We start from the raw sequence: 19,831 nt of genomic DNA, 5'->3' as shown, positions 1-19,831 counted from the left end.
ACAATCTGTTATGCATATGCCACACCAGTTCAGTGCCACCAGTACATATTTGATGTTTCAAAGGGCAGGGCAGTGATAGAACAGTAATATGCATGTTGAAAAAGACAGTGTTTTCAATGTCACTGTGTTTTTATGCATCTTGGTTCATTGTTTCAGGTTTGGTTTGTTTTTTCAAATCACTTGTTTACATTGACCAGTCAGAAGCAAGATGCATGGGCCATAACATTGTGAAAACTACCTCGTTGTTGGAGGGTTAGAAGCCTTTTTATTCTTTGGAAAAAAAATCGTCTACACACATAATTTATGTGAGAACAACTTTGTGGCCCCCAGTATTACTTCAAGGTTAGTGCACTTTATTTGAACATTTAACTTAAGTGTAAATAATTGTACTGAATAATGAATAGAATGAAAATTACATTAGAGAGTAATCTTTATTTTTTTTCCTGCAAGATATTGTAGTTTTAATGAAACTTCAGTGTAAATAAATTAATTGTTAACTTATGACTTGATTTTGCAAAGTTGTTGGGAAGGGTCAGCTTATTTAGGGCAATATTACACACTCATCCCAGGACTGAAGCATCATACTGCATGTTACCATTATGTATGTAAAGCAATATTTATCTGGCATCCGTTCCAAGATTAGATCTTCCATTGTTTCGGCCTACATGTAGTAAAAATCCTGTCTGTTAAATTGTGTATTTTCACGTTTGGGCTAATGTTCATACGGTCTGTAAGATCTGAGAAATACTGAATAAAGTCCATGGTGAGAGTTTGCCTGTCTACTGGAACGTTTATGCCTCCATCAAGCAATGCAAGGTCTGGATCAGACTCGATTGCGCGGCCGCAGTAGTTTGCAACTTCCCCCCTTCCCCGCGGGTTGGCTGGAGATGAGTGGAAGATGTCGGTATCGGGGCTCAAGGCCGAATTAAAGTTTCTGGAGTCAATTTTTGACCAAAATCACGAGCGTTTCAGAATTATCGATTGGAAGCCAGATGAACTCAACTGCCAGTTCAATGTGACCGGGGAAAAGCTCCTGATAATACATTGCAACATCACGGTAAGATGACAGAGGATGAGGGTATCCTAGAGTTTGTTGGTTTGAGCGTGAAGCTAGCACCAAGCTAGCTAGCTAGCCAGCTTGCTGTTTTAGGCCCAATTTGCGAAAAAGTCAGACCACTTGATGTATCGAGTGAGTTAACCGTTGTCAAAATAACAATAGCGTACAGCATATATAGGTGCATCGCCATCTTCACAGCATATTGACAGTTGTAGTATTATGTATGTCGTAGTAATCTTTAGTGGTATGTCTATAGCAGTTGCTTACTTGAAAGCCATGGAATCAACGCGGCTCGTTAGTATGCTGCGAGCTGGTAGTAATACTGGGTTGGGTAACAAGTCTAAACTTTTATCCAGCATGAAAATAAGCAGCTTCAATAGTACACTGTAAACTAACGGCACTACGTTTTAGTAAGGCAAACTGGTAAGACGACCATGAAGTCCAACCTGATGTCTCAAAAATCCAGCTAATATTCCTAGCGAGCTACTACGTTGAAGAGTTACTAACCAAGGCATGACAGCTAACAAGCTAGCTGCTGATCCTCTGATCGTGTCGGGTGGTTAACAGGCTAACGTTAGTTCTGTCTGCATGAGCTAGCTTCCCAAGGCTTTTGTCATCATTTGCGTTGTTGTAACTTTTCTCGAAAATTGTAATATGCCAGATATGAGGTTCTTTTGGCGTTGGTATGAATGTATGCCCCATACCTAACATTAATGCTGATATGAGTTAACGTAACAGAGCTACAATTAACGTTAACTAGCTTGCTAGCTAACTATTAGAACGCTTTGCTTTGGTCGTAAAGCTAGCCATCGAGTTCCTAAACTACACTGAAGCGATGTCCATCCTAGCTAGCTTGCTTACTCATTTAATTGCCAAGGCACCTACGCAGAATAATGAAAAACAACAGCCTTTAAGAGGTTATCCTAACATTCACCCACTGAAGAAGACTGCTTTAAACCCACTGTAAACGTTGTACTAAGTTGTCGATATTTGTTGGTGACTTTTATAAGCTGACGTTAGCCAGCTATAATTAGTTTTGTGTTGTTCATATCATTTTCCTGACACCTGAATTCATAAAGGTACTCTTTAAATGCAACGTATATCTAGAAGTTATTATTCATTTTCAATTAGTGGGATCTGTTCGGCGACATTATTCACTAAGGTTTGGTAATTCGCAGTGTTTTAATGCAAAAGAACAATGTTGCTAGGTAGCTAGCTAGCTTGCAGCGTAGTGACGTTATATTGTTTGCTTGTTATCCATACAGGAAAAGCAAGTGTTGCACACGTCATGTTTTCACATTTTATACACTGTATTGCGACGCCATTTCAACGAACAGGATCACCTTTGCTTAAGTCAGTGGTTCCCAAAGTGTGGGGCGGACCCCTCGGCGAGGAGCGGGCCAAGGGTGAAAAAGCTGAATGTTTAGGTTTTACAATCACAGATTACATCTTGCATGGGGATGGCGCATTTTTCATTATCGGGGGGGGCTGCTATGAAAAGTTTGGGAACCACTGGCTTAAAAGACAGTCTCTAATTCTGATCATTTTAGAGGTCGTTATGCAAGTTGTACATTTGACAGAAATATCTATTTTCTAGTGTGGTCGAAAACAACTCAGACATACCCTGTTTTCATAACAGCTCTGTTGTTCCAGAGAATGATGTCATGTTATGTCATACTGATTCAGATATGCCTGTCTCGGTTGGATTTTCTTTGATGTATGATGCCATACTCTTTGACAGCAATAAGACACTTAACCTGATCTAGCCTAATATCCGCAATTCAACATTCATGTGATACAATCCCCCAAACTCTTATGTTTAGGTTAATCAAAGCAAAACGGTGTAGGCCTAGCTACTGCTAGTGCCAATTATTTTGCTCATATGTTTGCAGTTTGCAATTTTTTACATTTTAAGTTAAGTCATCAAGATAGACGCTGTGCATCTTATTAATGGGGTGGGGGTTGCATAATACTGTTGTAGTTATAGACACACACCAATTTAACCAGAAATAGGTTAATGTTCATGTTTGGGTAGATGTCTGTGTGATATATGTAAATGCCATGTGCTTGACCAGTTGTTTGAAAGTCAAGTTTGATAGGAATAACAGTTAGCATTTGAATTACCAGAGCTCTTGTGCAGATGCTGGACCCTATAACTGTGAGTGATTGAGGCAGCAGACTACCTCTGCTAATCACCCCTTTGTGTCCCTGTTAATGAATATCAATTCAATTTAATTATATTTATTATATAGTGTCAAAACAATAAAATGGTCTCAAGGCGCTTTACAGAGTCCAGTACCTGGACTCCTTTAATCATGGTTCAGGTTAATGTCTTTTATCAAGTCGCACTTCAAGTCTGAGAAGGGGAAGTTAATCATGAAATTGACCAATCAGTGTTGCTGAATCAGGGCTGTAATAATGACATTTCTGTATATTGTGAAATCATGTAGATTCCAGTGCCTGTACTCCCTTAATTATGGTTCAGGTAAATGTCTTTATCAAGTCACAATCAAGTCTGAGGCCAGGGAAAGTTAATCATGAAATTCACCCGTCAGTGTTGCTGAATCAGGGCTGTAATAATGACATTTCTGTATATTGTGAAATCATGTACCACGATATTTAGTTTGATGCCTATATCTGATGCAGAGAGCGGTTCCAGACGAAGACTGTAATGGCGTGTGTGTGTTTGTCTGTCAGGAATCCTACCCAGCTACTGCGCCCATATGGTTTGTTGACTCTGAGGATCCGAGCCTGGCTGAGGTTCTGGAGCGTCTGGATGATGTGAGGAGGGGAAACACCCTGGTAAGAGAAGAGACACACACACACACCATACACACACACACACACACACACACACACACACACACACACACAGGGGAGCCCAGTACCGCAACCCTCACACACACACACACACACACATAACATACACACACACACACACACACACACACATAACATACACACACACACACACACACACACACACAGGGGAGCCCAGTACAACAACACATACACACACACAACAGGGAATCCCAGTTCCACAACACACACACGCACGACAGGGAATCCCAGTACCACAACACACACACGCACGACAGGGAATCCCAGTACCACAACCCTCACACACAACACACACACACACACACACACACACACACACACACACACACACACACACACACACACACACACACACACACACACACACACACACACACACACACACACACACAGGGGAGCCCAGCACCGCAACCCACACAAACACACACACACACACACACACACACACACACAAACAGGAGGCGAGCCCAGTACTACAACACACACACACACACACACACACACACACACACAACAGGGGGGGCCAGTACTGCAACCATCACACACAACAGGGGAGCCCAGTACTGCAAACATCACGGCGTCAGGCTGACTGTGTTCTCTCTGCTGGGTTGTGCAGCTGCTCCAGCAGCTGAAGAGGCTCATCTGTGACCTGTGCCGCCTCTACAACCTGCCCCAGCACCCTGATGTGGAGATGCTGGACCAGCCCCTCCCTGCTGGACCCATCAGCCAGGAAAAAAAGGTATGTGTGTACTCACAGCACAGAGAGGTACACGTCTACTCAGAGCACAGACAGGTAGGACAGACAGGTATGTGTCTACTCACAGCACAGACAGGTAGGACAGACAGGTATGTGTCTACTCACAGCACAGACAGGTATGTGTCTACTCTCAACACAGACAGGTAGGACAGACAGGTATGTGTCTACTCACAGCACAGACAGGTAGGACAGACAGGTATGTGTCTAATCACAGCACAGACAGGTATGTGTCTACTCTCAACACAGACAGGTAGGACAGACAGGTACATGTCTACTCACAGCACAGAGAGGTACATGTGTACTCACAGCACAGAGAGGTACATGTGTACTCACAGCACAGAGAGGTACATGTGTACTCACAGCACAGAGAGGTACATGTCTACTCACAGCACAGAGAGGTACATGTCTACTCACAGCACAGAGAGGTACATGTCTACTCACAGCACAGAGAGGTACATGTCTACTCACAGCACACAGGTAGGACAGACAGGTATGTGTCTACTCACAGCACACAGGTAGGACAGACAGGTACGTGTCTACTCACAGCACAGAGAGGTACATGTGTACTCACAGCACAGAGGTACTTGTGTACTCGCAGCACAAAGAGGTACATGTGTACTCACAGCACAGAGAGGTACATGTGTACTCGCAGCACAGAGAGGTACATGTGTACTCACAGCACAGAGAGGTACATGTGTACTCACAGCACAGAGAGGTACATGTCTACTCACAGCACAGACAGGTAGGACAGACAGGTATGTGTCTACTCACAGCACAGAGAGGTACATGTGTACTCACAGCACAGAGAGGTACATGTCTACTCACAGCACAGAGAGGTACATGTGTACTCACAGCACAGACAGGTAGGACAGACAGGTATGTGTCTACTCACAGCACAGAGAGGTACATGTCTACTCGCAGCACAGAGAGGTACATGTCTACTCACAGCACAGAGAGGTACATGTGTACTCACAGCACAGAGAGGTACATGTGTACTCACAGCACAGAGAGGTACATGTGTACTCACAGCACAGAGAGGTACATGTGTACTCACAGCACAGACAGGTAGGACAGACAGGTATGTGTCTACTCACAGCACAGACAGACCGGTAAGACAGACAGGTACACGTCTACTCACAGCACAGTCAGGTAGGACAGACAGATATGTGTCTACTCACAGCACAGACAGGTAGCATACCTGCAAACTTGTCACCTTTCGGCGAAATTCGCCGTTTTGATCCCAAAATAGGTCACTTACGTGAATCGTGTAGATCCGAGGAGTTTTTTTAGGGGGGGGGGGGGTAGGCAAGCAGAGACAGACTGACATGTTGAGACATTCTATTGATCTTTTGTCGCTCTGCCGAGTAGACTTAAAGAATCTTCGGTTCTATCAAAGAAGGTGGATCTAGTACTAGCTCTTCTATTTACTCTCATTGATCTAGCTCCACCTTCTTTGTTTGATAGGCTGTCACCATGACTGCCGGTAAAAATGATTACTATTACCTAGCAACGCTCTAAAGTTCTCTGGTCGCGCGGCAGGACGGGAAACAGAATAACCACTGACTAAGCGGTTTAATTGAGGTTGGTATTATTATCAGTGAATAAAATGAAATAAACCACACTGGGTAACGTTTACGGTCTCCGATTCACTGCTACGGGATGCTGCTTATGTAATGTTGCCCTGCAGAGGTTCGTAAGTTAACTATAGCTGAGGTAAGTATCATAAGTTCATAACGTGCTTTGATGTTCACCAGTCAGTTATTTTAGGTGGGTAGCAGATTTTGCATGTACCCACCGCCTTTTTGCTTAGGCTAGCTGTTGCAGCCAAGTGAATATGTGGCGTCCTGACAACAAATTGAAAATAGATGTGAAACGGACTCAAACTGACCCATATGGTGTGTGAAGTGATGAGTAAATGAAGCCTCGAAGCCCTCCTCCGCTGTGTGTGCAAACGTGAGCAAACATCACCCTTTGACAAGCAAACTAGAAGTACGACCGGCGAAACACCATCACTATTACAAACATTTTTAAATGCCGTCCTTCAGACAGCAATGTTTATTTATTGTCCATTGTAACTTCGTTCGTGTTAGAAGTTAATTCTCTCTGGTGTGTCGCGCACGGCGTGAGATGATTAAGTTAAAGTTCCGGCTGTTGCTAGGTGATCGTGGCATTTGTTTGGGTTACAGACATAAGTCGCTTGTAGCATTAGATTACCGTAGGCGTACTGTCGCTTATTTTGGATTCCTACTCACGATAGCCTCTCTAAAGATAAGATTACTAAATGTAGTTAATATTTGCTCTCTGTCACACCAAATGAAAAAAATAAAAACAAATCTCAGCTCTACCTTCACCTTTACTTTCCGAAGTTTAAAAAGCTTGTCATAGGTTTCTAAAAAGGTGTCTCCCTTATGTAATGTAGGTAATGTGTAATGTCATGCACCCCGATCAGCCAATAATTTATGCTGGATAATTTTCCCTAGATGAGAGAGCTTTGTGAGGATGATGCGCTGTATGTGCAGCAGCTTGAAGTAGGGCAGAAATGTAAGTGGAGTTGGGCGTGGCTGAAGCTGGAAGTGAAGACAGAGGTGAAGGGAGTTCAGCACAGCTTCCCACTGTCACATTATTTCAAAAAAATTGACAAAGCGAGATGCTGTAAATGCAGTCTTTGCTGCAAGGAAATAAATGATGGCAAAAAGGGCTCCCATGCTCTGATGGCACACTGTCAAACAGAGGTGCACAAGCAAAAAGTGAGCACAATACTCACCACCACTAGTGTCCTCCCTCCTGCACCAGTCCCAACACAAAGTGTTCCCAAGTGTCCTGGAACGGCTTGTTAAGGCCAAAAAATCTAAGAAATGAATCTCTTGTTTATGTTTTATGTAAATAGTTTGAACAACCTGGTGTGATGCAAGTTCAAAATTGCAAAAAAATAAATACATTTGAATAATTTAGTAAAGAGAATAGTGTGTTTTTTTTTCCTTTTTTGGCGAGGGGGGCGTCGGGGGGGTCGTCGCAACTCGCGATTAGTTTGTCACCTTTTTCAACCCTCCTGAGTTTGCAGGTATGAGGTAGGACAGACGGGTATGTGTCTACTCACAGCACAGACAGGTAGGACAGACGGGTATGTGTCTACTCACAGCACAGACAGGTAGGACAGACGGGTATGTGTCTACTCACAGCACAGACAGGTAGGACAGACGGGTATGTGTCTACTCACAGCACAGACAGGTAGGACAGACAGGTATGTGTCTACTCGCAGCACAGACAGGTAAGACAGAAGGGTACATGTCTTCCTCGCAGCACAGACAGGTAGGGAGGGGAGGGGGGAGACACACAGAGTTCAACACTAGCTACACAATTAGGCTACTGAACATATTTAAGCTACTTAATGTATTTTGCATAACGATATATATTCCTTAAGTGGAGCCTCTCTCCAAGAGCTCTGCAGCTCCCGCTGAGTTTATTGAACCTGAGGCAACCATCAGTACACCTCAGCTGACCGCAACATCTACTTCTGCCGAGAGGGGAGGGGGGGTTCAGTGTGAGGTGGCTCACAACTGATGCTACAGTGCAGTGTTTGTAGAGCGATCGTGAGGATCAAGAGGAGGCAAAATAACTGTGTCGTTGCCTCGTCCGTTACAAAAGTCGAGGATATCAAGAGCCCCAAGACCTCGCACTGCCCCAAGGACTGTATGGCAAACTTTGAAGCCTGTCTTGAGTCGTTTCAGTCATTGTGAAATTACATGTGAAGGTAGCATGTTACTGATGAATACAAATTATGTTATTTTGGTGGGTCTGCCCGGTAACCTTTTTCAATCACCACTGCCACTTTGGCGGGTAGGCCAAAAAGTGAAATTTGTTATCTCCTTGTAAGACACTAAGGCACAGTTCTTCAACCAGGACATTTTACCTGGTTGACAAAAAGGTATAGTTCTACCTGGTGTGTCTCTACAGCTAGAACATGAAGTTGGTAGTGACGAGCCACTGCAACACTAGGGGTATGACCTAAGTCCCGAGGGAAATTGTGAGCTCTTTGTGGAAGAGCAAGGTGCTAACCAAGTTCATCTGCACAGGAGTTTTATGAACTTGATAGTGATCTGCATTTTGAAATGTATGAACTTGATTTTCATCTGCATTTGGTGATTTATGAACTTGATATTCATCTGCATTTTGTGATTTCTCAGCATGGGACCACTGACACCTCAGAAGAGGAGGAGGAAGATGACATGGGAGAGGTGTTTATCCTTACTCATTATATTTGACCTGTTCCTCTGGACCTACCGGTTAAGATGACCCAGTATTGAGTTAGAACGCTAAAACTGCAACTGCAAATCGGTAAAAGAATGGAATTATCTCTGTAGTCCATGTTGACAGACCCTTATAATAACATTTACGAGCCTGTCAGTGGTAAAAAACGAACTGTTTGTTTTGACATTCTCTCTGTCTTGTAGGGCTGTTTTGCAGTTTCCGCTTTTAGCGTTCTGACTCAATACTGGACCAATTTTGTCCTTTATCTATGAGGTTATGTGTGTGTAGTTGGGGTTGCACAGAGTTCTTGAACTTTCATGTACTCGAGCAGTTGCATCAATTGTCAAATTTCTACATTACCATCGAGTTCTCGGTAATCACATGAAGCTAGATTTTTCCGGTTAGAGCCCTGGGTAAACAAGAGGCAGGATGGGGACAGCAGGAACGGATTATTCAATTGATAAAACAGAAAATTACAAATTTTCTTTCCCAACTGTCGTGGCAAAATAAACATGCATGTAATAGAGTAGGCTACTCCGCTAACACAGCTTAACAAATTGATGTTGTTGAAAAATAGTTATAAGCAAATGTGCAAGCCAACATGACTAATTACATTTTTGAATCGCTTTGACTTACTAGTGATGACCAGGTTTCACAAAATCTACAAAGAAAAACTGCCCTTATATATAACAACAATAACAACACTTATAGGAAAAACAATCTTTGTTGACTGAACCTGGGCCGCTTTAGAACATTAAAATATCGTCAGTAATCATCCATGCCAAGTGTTCATATCACTCCATTCATTTGCTAGGCTGCTCCCGCATGAACTCTGTATGGCACCAGGACGGTGGAGAACTTGACCATTATGAGAAATATTTGGAAAAAAATAAATAAATGGGCAAATTGACCTTTATGTGCAAGTGTGTGTGTGTGTGTGTGTGTGTGTGTGTGTGTGTGTGTGTGTGTGTGTGTGTGTGTGTGTGTGTGTGTGTGTGTGTGTGTGTGTGTAACATGCAACATGCAGATGACTTTGTGTGTAATCTGGATGGCAGCAGGACATTGAAGACCTTGACCACTACGAGATGAAGGAGGAGCCAGCAGAGGCCAAGAAGTCTGAGGACGACGGCATTGAGATGGAGAACCTAGCCATCCTGGAGAAGATCCGCAAGAACCAGAGACAGGACCACTTAAACGTAAGAACCAAGAGACAGGACCACTTAAACGTAAGAACCAAGAGACAGTACCACTCAAACGTAAGAACCAAGAGACAGGACCACTTAAACGTAAGAACCAAGAGACAGGACCACTTAAACGTAAGAACACCAGAGACAGGACCACTTAAACGTAAGAACCAAGAGACAGTACCACTCAAACGTAAGAACCAAGAGACAGGACCACTTTAACGTAAGAACCAAGAGACAGGACCACTTAAACGTAAGAACCAAGAGACAGGACCACTTTAACGTAAGAACACCAGGCAGATGAGATGTTTTGCGCCCACGTTACTGGAGGACGGGGTCACTGTTGGTCTCTCCTCGCCTTTCAGATCGGCCACTAACCAAGCTTCTTTCCCTCAGATCCGTCAGTCGAGGCTAAGTCTTCAGTCAACCTTATGGATGTTTAAGTTTTATATAATTATATGGATATAAGTTTAAGTAACTTCAGATGTGAGTTTGTGATTTAATGGTGATTTTCAGGAATCAAATGTATGCTGAATATAAAATCCTGTAAACCTTTGGACACCAGGGGGTGCTGTTTCAGTGTGTCTGCTCTGAACTGGCAGACTGTTTCCTCAGGGCAAGAACATTATCATTCATTAATTATCTCTCAAAGTACTACAGAAGCAGTGTCCTCATTACCAGCCTGGTTAAGAAAGTTGAGTTTGGCAAGTGTGTTCAGATCATCCCCGTATCCTTTTACAGTTTAGTTTCAGACTGAGCTGGAATCTTATTGATATCTTGCTGGTGTGAGGGATGTAGCCTGCATTAAAAACACTTAAGCTATTTGTGGATGACGAGCAGAGTGAAATATGTAAATATTTTATTTAGTTATTTTATGATTATTTACCTGAATCTGAATTATCTGCTCTTGGGGACCAAAAGGCTGGTGGAAACAGCAGTGCATGCGCATCATTGACGCATAAGTGTAGTTTGCCCATACCGGTGCTGGAATATGTGTTGAGTTTGAGGATATCCAAGATCGATTAATTTCATAAACCCCTAACACAGGGAGGCTCACACTTTGAGGACATCCAAGATGGATTCATTGCATAAACCCTTAAGTACAGGGTTGCTTCCGCTGCCTTACTAGTATAGAAATATGCAGGTATGTGCCGCTCTTCCAGCAAAGGGAACGTGATATTTTTTGCTGAATTGGGCAGTGATGGTTTGTGATTGGCGCATGCAAATGTTCCGTCCATGTGAGAGAAGAATACGTCCAAAATTCACGCCTCGGCAGAACGTTTCATTCAATGCCGGAGTTTAAGGCAATCCTCCGAGTTTCCACTGCCAAAACAAGGTCCCTTGGTGATATGACGTCTTTTTCTACACCACACCAGTTCCTTTATTGGAGGATGCTGATTAACCTCGGTTTGACTTCACTGATGCATATGTTGTGTTGTGTTTTAAGGGTGCTGATTGACCTCTATTTGACTTCACTGATGCATGTGTTGTGTTGTTGTAGGGTGCTGATTGACCTCTATTTGACCTCACTGATGCATAGTTTGTGTTGTGTTGTGTTTAAGGGTGCTGATTGACCTCTATTTGACCTCACTGATGCATGTGTTGTGTTGTGTTTAAGGGTGCTGATTGACCTCACTGATGCATATGTTGTCTTGTGTTCCAGGGTGCAGTGTCAGGCTCGGTTCAGGCATCGGATCGTCTCATGAAGGAGCTGAGGGAGATCTATCGATCACCGAGTTTCAAGTCAGGTGAGTCTTCAAGAACTCTGAGATCTATTGATCACTGAGTTAGATCACGTGAGTCTTATATCCTGTTAAATTGACATGTTTATTTATGTTCATCATATTAATGATTTTAATATTCGTTTTTACAGGGATCTATTCAGTGGAGCTAGCCAATGACAGCCTGTATGAGTGGCATATCAAGCTGAAAACGTAAGTAACTGGTCGTGGCTAAATGTGAACAGTCAGAAAGTCGTATGCATTTGTCTACACAGGAAGGTCTGTGTTGAGTTCTTGTCAAGTAGGTGTTTGTGTTTACTTTAGCAGATTCAGATGCTGACTTGCATAAAACAGAATGACTGTTAAAGCCTTAAGGCCCTTGCTTGTTTCTGCGTTGAGCATGAATTGTTAGGTGCTTACGTGTTGCGTTTGGGGGTTTTGCCAAGCAATTCACACCCAGAACAATAGGCTTGCGTAAAATGGCGCAAGTCTAGAAAAAGGGGCCGACGCACGCAAGACGTGAAAAGTCGCGCAAGGGGCTTGCGCGGCCACTTGCGCTGGCGCTTACGTAACAGACCATAAATCAGCCTTTAGTCATGTTTGTGTTGTTGTTGTTGTTGTTTTACATAGGGTGGACCCTGATAGCCCGTTACACAGTGACCTGCAGGTTCTAAAGGAGAAGGAGGGAGTGGACTACATCCTTCTTAACTTCTCATATAAAGTAGGTTCCTCTGTTTGGACATGTCTTTTAAAAATCCCTGAGGTGCCAAATATTGAACTGTTGGCATGAAGGATGGGAACCTTTTCAGTTCACTAGTTCCTAACTTTAAAAATGTTTTCCCTGTGGTGATGGTTGTTTTTGTTGACAGGATAATTTTCCGTTTGATCCACCGTTTGTGCGGGTTGTATCCCCCGTTCTCTCCGGAGGGTAAGTGAGCTCACGTGGGCTGGCCGCTCTTAGGAATATTCTAGAACCTTCAGGAAATTCTAGGAACTATACCCGCCCTTTCTGACCTCCCCTTAGTTCTAACGTTCATCTTTGGGCCTAGTGTTCACTCCACACATTTACTCACAGTTAACGTTTATCCTCTGGCACTAGTGTTTACTCCACACATTTACGTACAGTTAACATTTATCCGCAGGCACTAGTGTTCACTCCACACGCATGGAACCGTTTCTGTCTCAGTCCTTACTGGACCCGTGGAGATGTTTGAAACCGGCGGTGTGTTTAGCTATGATCTCTCTGTTGCAGTTACGTTCTGGGTGGAGGGGCCTTGTGTATGGAGCTTCTCACTAAACAGGTTTGTGTTTTCCATGACTTGGCACACATCATCTTTAAATGAAATGTCTCACCATCTTAAAGATCTTAACATACAGCTTACTGGTCATAGTCGAGCTTACAGCTCATAAGCACAGAAACAGCACTATAGTCATATATAGACTATAGACACTTTAAAAGCGTTGGCTTTCTGATTCCCCCCTGATCCCCCCACTCCTCTGCATTGACTTGTATGCTGCTTGTATTATCCCACTTCTTACATAGTTGTATCCTCATCAACAGCTCATAGGATTTTTTCTGTTATTAAGATTCCACCAGCAGTTTTGGGCATATGTGTTTGGGTCACTGAGGTTTTGTTTGGTTAACTCTCCATCTCTCCCTCCCTCTCGCTCCAACTCTCCCCTTGTCTCTCCCTCCCTCTCGCTCCAACTCTCCCCTTCTCTTCCTCTCTCTCGCTCCAACTCTCCCCTTCTCTTCCTCTCTCTCTCTCCAACTCTCCCCTTCTCTTCCTCTCTCTCTCTCTCTCTCCAACTCTCCCTTTGTCTCCCTCTCTCTTTCTGTCCCTCTCTGTCCCTCTCTCTCCATCTTTGTCCTTGTGTCTCACAGGGCTGGAGTAGTGCCTATTCCATAGAGTCTGTCATCATGCAGATCAACGCCACCTTAGTGAAAGGAAAAGCTAGAGTCCAGTTTGGAGCCAATAAGGTGAAGGTGATTTCTGATCCACAAACACCTTCTTCTTTTAACCAAACTTCAATTTGAGCACGCTTTTTGTTTTGTGGCCCTGGTTATTTATAACAGTATATAACATATTATTGTAGCATATACAAAATATTTAGAACATCTTGTTTTTAGGTTTTGTTTCTTTCATTTTGTTCATCAATAACACCATTTTTATAATTATTAGTAAACTAGGATGGATTTGAGACCATGCAGATCAGAAAGCAATCAAGAGTTTTAAAAAAAACACTGAATTATACTTTAAATTAGTGTATAAATGTATAAGTGTAAATGTCTTTGCATTTTGCCAACTTTGTAAACTGAGCAGTATAGTTTTCCACAAGTGTTTCTCTGTTTTCTTGACCCCTGTACCTGTGTGTCTAATGTGGTGGTGCCTCAGTCATAAATGCTGCGTTTTAACATTCATGTCCCCCTCTCTTACAGAACCAGTATAATCTGGCCAGAGCACAACAGTCCTACAAGTCCCTGGTACAGATTCATGAAAAGAATGGTAGGTCATTTCGAGGTTTGGATTTCCACAAGTGCTTGAGTAATACTCACCAGAATTGGGATAAACACTCATCCTAATGGATTATGCAGATCTTCATATAATGATCCTGATCTTCGCCGGTGCCTTGTGATTTTGTCTTTAACATAGACGTCCTTATTATGCACACCATTCTTTAAATGGCTTCAGTGATGAAGTTTTGCAGAGTGGAGTGTTTGTTTGAAATGTTAAATTGCTCACTTTTCGAATTCGTAAATTCGATATCTTGGGGAATGTTCACATCACATTATCAATAAACTCCTAAATAATCCTGAACTAAGAGGTTAATCATTGGGTTCTCTGGTGGCACGCTGCTGGCATTACAGGTGTTATTGTTGTTTGACTGTCATTTCTTGTCTTTGTCTCCTCCTCAGGTTGGTACACCCCTCCAAAGGAAGATGGCTAAAGTTAGGCCCTCTAGGAGCACAGGTTTTCAGGTCAAACCTTATGCTTCTTTTCTTTCAGTTTTGTCTTTCCTCTTTTCTTTTTTTTTTGTGTCGTATTTCCCTACTTCACTGACTCTTCACTGGGAGCGAGGGGACCCCCCCTCCCCCCTGCTGTCTCCATGGAAACCAACTTCCATTGTGTTGGTTTGAAATGGCTGCTGCTCTCTCGTCACCTCTGGCTCAAAGTGAGGGACCAGGCGTTTGGGCAAAGGTTCAGAGGTCAGACCTCATCTCCTCCTCCGCTCCTCCGCCTGGCCAGTATTCAGTAGCGACCGGGAGAGCAGGAGCTGTGGAGACCTGGCCGTCGTCCTCTTCCCTATCGACGTTTGAGACTTCCCATTTCCAGTGTGGGGCGGTGGTGGGCTTGGAGTGATGGCCACTCGGGTCGGGGAAAGAAGGTCACTGCCACAGCTCTGGATTCTCTCCGGTCTTCTTCTGGACGGCGGGGTTCACCGAGAACCAACGCTTGGGAAGCTGTGGGGACACGCTACAGTGGCCAGCCCCTCCCTCCAGAGACACTGGTCTGGGCTCCTCCGAGGCTCGGACCGTGTGTGAAATGTTCTGGTACATATTTTTGACATTGTTACGGGACTATTATATACTTGTATTGTACTCTCCATTGTCTTAATGATCATAGTGTTGACACCAATCATGAAGTGGAGAGAGCGAGAGCGAGAGGGAGAGGGAGAGAGATGGCGTGATGACTTCAGTTTATATTCAGTTGAGTAGCCGAAAGCTCATCTATTTAGCTTTTAGCATGTAGCTAATCCCGCAAAAACACACAAGCACAGGCTTCAGAAAGCTGAGTGTTGCATTGTACCATAGCTAAAAAGTACCCCTGCACAAGTGTGTGTGTGTTTGGCATTAATCAGATTTTAATAGTAATACTGAGATGGAAACGTGTGTGTGTGTGTGTGTGTGAGTGTGAATGTGTGTGCGTGCGTACGGAGAAAGGCTGGGAACCTGGCTACTCAGCTTCACAAGAGTATGCTTCACTCCTGGGATCTTCAGAGACTTATGGGCCTAGAGGCCGACGTTTGCGTCAGGCCTGGACACAAGCAGAGGAGGGTAGCTAGTTATAACCCTGTTGGCCCGTCTCGACGCGTTCGAATGTGGGATCTGTCTCATCCGTAGGCCGATCTAGAAGTCTCTCCATCTAGTTCTCTCACGTTCCATCAATAAGGGTGGAAGGGTGTGCTGTATCCTAATATTCATACTAATAGGCCAACTCATCACCACCTTAAACCTTCTCACTGGCGTAGTTCTGTACAGAAATATGGTTAAGCCGTAGGTTTTCTGTTTTTTGACAAGCATATCTGCTTACTGCACTAATCTCATACAGTAGAGTGGAGAGGATAACTCCATATAACAGGACACTTTTATCACAGTACAGTGTTAAGCTGTTAAGATGCACATTATAACAAATAACAATAACTTGTTACATTGCTGGGTTAGGTTTGTTTTAAGACATTAAAACGTACAGCATGCATCATTGTCGTTTTGAATTGCAGTTGGAGATGGAAAATCTTGTTGTTCACTGTTGCTTGGAGTTTAAAAGAAATCAAAAGACAAAGGAAAAAAAAAAAAAAAAAGTGTGTTGAGAAGGCCGTCTCTTCAGACACCCCTCCATTTTCTTCTGTAGAACCTCAGGAACAAGTTTAGCCTTTAAAAATGAACGCCATGCAAAGGGGTCTTCCTCATCTCAGCACGAGCCTGCTGTTGCTGTCCTCACTGGAACCGCACGCATACACACACACACACACACACAAACATACACACACACACACTCACACACTTTTACACACACTCACACACACACACACACTCACTCTCACACACACACACACACATACACACACACACTTTTACACACACTCACACACACACACACACACACACACACTCACTCTCTCACACACAAACCACACACTCTCACACACACACATACACAAATGTACACACACACACACACAAATATACACACACACACACACACACACACACTCTCACACACTTTTACACACTCACACACACACACACACACACACTCACCACACACTCTCACACACACACATACACAAATATACACACACACACACAAATATACACACACACACACACTCTCACACACACTCACTCTCACACACACAAACCACACACTCTCACACACACACATACACAAATATACACACACACACACACACACACACACTCTGGGGCTGTGTTGGCGTCGGCGTCCATGGTCTCAAAGATAACTATACTCTTCATGCTTATTTCTGTTTTTATTTCCAAATATGCTCTTGGACCGTGACCCTAGGAGTGAGAGGAATGTTAAGTGCTCTTGTTCCTCTGGATTGGTATTTGCACAGTATGCTAAAAATGTGCCTCTTAGGTCAAAGTGGAAGATAATGTCATATCCAAACACTGAATTTAACCTTGTTGTATCATATGAGTTAAGAATATAATGTCTGTTGAGCCGGGTGTGAAAAGCTGTTCAATATTTCTTAGTGAGCTCTGGTTGACATAACAACATAACATCACATAACCTCATGGTGATAACCAGCCAACAATGGCTGCCGGTTTGACCTTTGAACTGTTCCCCGTGATGATGACCTCTGAGTCTGATCCAGGAGGGATACGTCTTATGTGTAACTGGCCGTGTTAAGATGGCGGTTGGTGAAAGTCTTATCGATGTTAGCCAAAACTAGCTGGGCAGCATAGCCTGGTCTCCTCTCAAAGCTCTCTTTTCATTGATCACCTAATTCTCACATTTAAAGGTTGTGCACCCATCACCCTGATTTAAAGGCATATCAGCCAACCCCACAGGTATGTTGGACAGTCTGGGAAATGGACCAGATTGGATCTTCCTCCATTTTTCCCCCCCAAAACTTTCATACAGGTTCTACAAGCTCCTGAGCCGTGGCGGTCATCTGTAAGCCCTCCTCAGAGAAATATAGGTCCATTGCTAGCTTGTCTTTAGTACCTGGGCAGTCTCTCTTCTGAAGTCCATGTAGATCAATTATGGAATTCTGATCAGGTGCCATCTATTGATTGGTAGTTAAGCTGTTAATCTTTACACCGTTGGGCATGTTCTGGGTTTGGCTTGGTTATTTTCTTTTCCATTGCAAGTGAAATTTTGACCATGTACAGAATTTGTAAACTTGTATCAAGTTTATGAATAAAGAATTTTACGATGATTTGCTTGTTCACTGACTTTCAATGAAATGTAGTTTGTTTGTGAAATGTGTTTTTGATTTGATTTTGGTAAACAAAACTAAAGATTTTTTTAATTTAATTTTTTGTATTCATTCTAGTAGCTTATTTTTTTTTGAAAATGGATGGTTCCTGTAACCGAGCCATTGAACATTCAATGCTCCGGATTACAGTGGAATATAATCATTTCACTCTTCCCATAAAATTACGTCATTCATTGTTAATTACAGCACAACCCAGAACTGCCAATTCCACTTCCTTGAGAAGCCCAGCGTAATCTTCAGTTCCCTCTCCACTCCTCAATCCCATCAAGCGCAGTCCCATTAGAGACCACGAGACTGAAATAATTTGTCAGTCTTACCAGGCTTAGCTCTGTTAATGAGATTCAAATCAGTCTTGATGATCAGCAAGTCTGTCATGCAGACAAAAATCCCTCCCGCTGAAGAGTTGAAAAAAGAAAAATGTTTCATTCCAGAACACTCAGTATAATTTGTGTGCCCTGTCCAGCTTACTGTTATTATGAGGTTAAAACGGCAAGAAGTTAGGAGATGGCTTCACGATGAGCTGCCATACTTCAGCCCCCCCCCCCCCATATTATTTTGATGTAAATGTTGCTGTATATGATAGCAATGCAGCGCTACCAGCTAACAGTAATTTTACATTTACATATGATGTCCTTTAGGAGTGTGGATTAAAAGAATTGCAGGGAGGGAGTGCAGTCAAGATTTTTGTTCTGTGCCCTAGATTCCACTGCATCAGTGTCAGAGCCCTGAGTGTATTATAAGATACCAATGAACCAATGAACTCAGGTCTGTGCAAAAAGCGTTTTCTCATTGATGCTTAGGGTTTATAGATCAAGCTGCATGGCAATGTGATTTCATCCACATCTTTATCTGGTCAGAGGGTTGCATTTCACTTCAGTAAGGCAATGGAACTACTCACTGTCCTCCTCTGCCTGTCTCTTCACCTAGCAAGTAAGTGTATTTCTTAATCACCTGTTTCGCACATTAACGGCTATCTCGTGTTGCAGAAGTTCTGTAGTCTGTCATAGTTACTCGGACCTCTGAGGGGAATGATGCCATGATTTATCACGGTGATGTTTGAATTGTGAAAATGGGTGAAACACCACATTGGGTTCTTACGTGGCTTAACACATTTCTGTGTAATATGCAGTCTCACTAAGCTGTTGCAACCTGTAACAGCACATACAGGTGACTGACAGACAGGTGTGAAACGCCACATAAAGGTGACTGACAGACAGGTCTGTAACAGCACAAACAGGTGATTGACAGACAGTTGTGTAACAGCACATACAGGTGACTGACAGACAGGTGTGTAATTGCACATACAGGTGACTGACAGACAGGTCTGTAACAGCACATACAGGTGACTGACAGACAGGTCTGTAACAGCACATACAGGTGACTGACACACAGGTCTGTAACAGCACATACAGGTGACTGACACACAGGTCTGTAACAGCACATACAGGTGACTGACAGACAGGTCTGTAACAGCACATACAGGTGACTGACAGACAGGTCTGTAACAGCACATACAGGTGACTGACAGACAGTTGTTTAACAGCACATATAGGTGACTGACAGACAGGTGTGTAACAGCACATACAGGTGACTGACAGACAGTTTTTTAACAGCGCATACAGGTGACTGACAGACAGTTGTGTTACAGCACATACAGGTAACTGACAGACAGTTGTTTAACAGCACATACAGGTGACTGACACACAGGTCTGTAACAGCACATACAGGTGACTGACACACAGGTCTGTAACAGCACATACAGGTGACTGACACACAG

The 19,831-nt window shown here is 43.3% G+C and overlaps 1 protein-coding gene across 4 annotated transcripts; it reads left to right on the top strand.

Annotated features, from left to right (window-relative positions):
- Positions 1 to 877: 877 nt before the first annotated feature.
- On the top strand, positions 878 to 17,994 carry LOC308372090 (ubiquitin-conjugating enzyme E2 Q2-like). 4 transcript variants are annotated; one of them, XM_080847197.1, is made up of 13 exons: positions 878 to 1,057; positions 3,755 to 3,859; positions 4,515 to 4,637; positions 8,840 to 8,890; positions 9,962 to 10,099; positions 11,751 to 11,835; positions 11,961 to 12,021; positions 12,439 to 12,529; positions 12,678 to 12,736; positions 13,061 to 13,109; positions 13,694 to 13,789; positions 14,249 to 14,315; positions 14,726 to 17,994. In XM_080847197.1, exons 1-13 carry the CDS (start codon positions 899 to 901, stop codon positions 14,755 to 14,757), a joined length of 1,116 nt encoding a protein of 371 aa, XP_080703323.1. In that variant the 5' UTR covers positions 878 to 898; the 3' UTR covers positions 14,758 to 17,994. The 4 variants fall into 4 exon arrangements, with proteins under 4 accessions (XP_080703323.1, XP_080703321.1, XP_080703322.1 ...); XM_080847195.1 differs by having other exon boundaries at positions 13,694 to 13,795; XM_080847196.1 differs by having other exon boundaries at positions 9,959 to 10,099.
- The last annotated feature ends 1,837 nt before the right edge of the window (positions 17,995 to 19,831 follow it).

The sequence above is a fragment of the Sprattus sprattus genome (genome assembly GCF_963457725.1).
Source record: "Sprattus sprattus genome assembly, chromosome: 11".
Classification (NCBI taxonomy): Eukaryota; Metazoa; Chordata; class Actinopteri; order Clupeiformes; family Clupeidae; genus Sprattus; species Sprattus sprattus.
The sequence above is the reverse complement of the archived record's forward strand: the minus strand, read 5'-3'. Positions and strand labels throughout refer to the sequence as shown.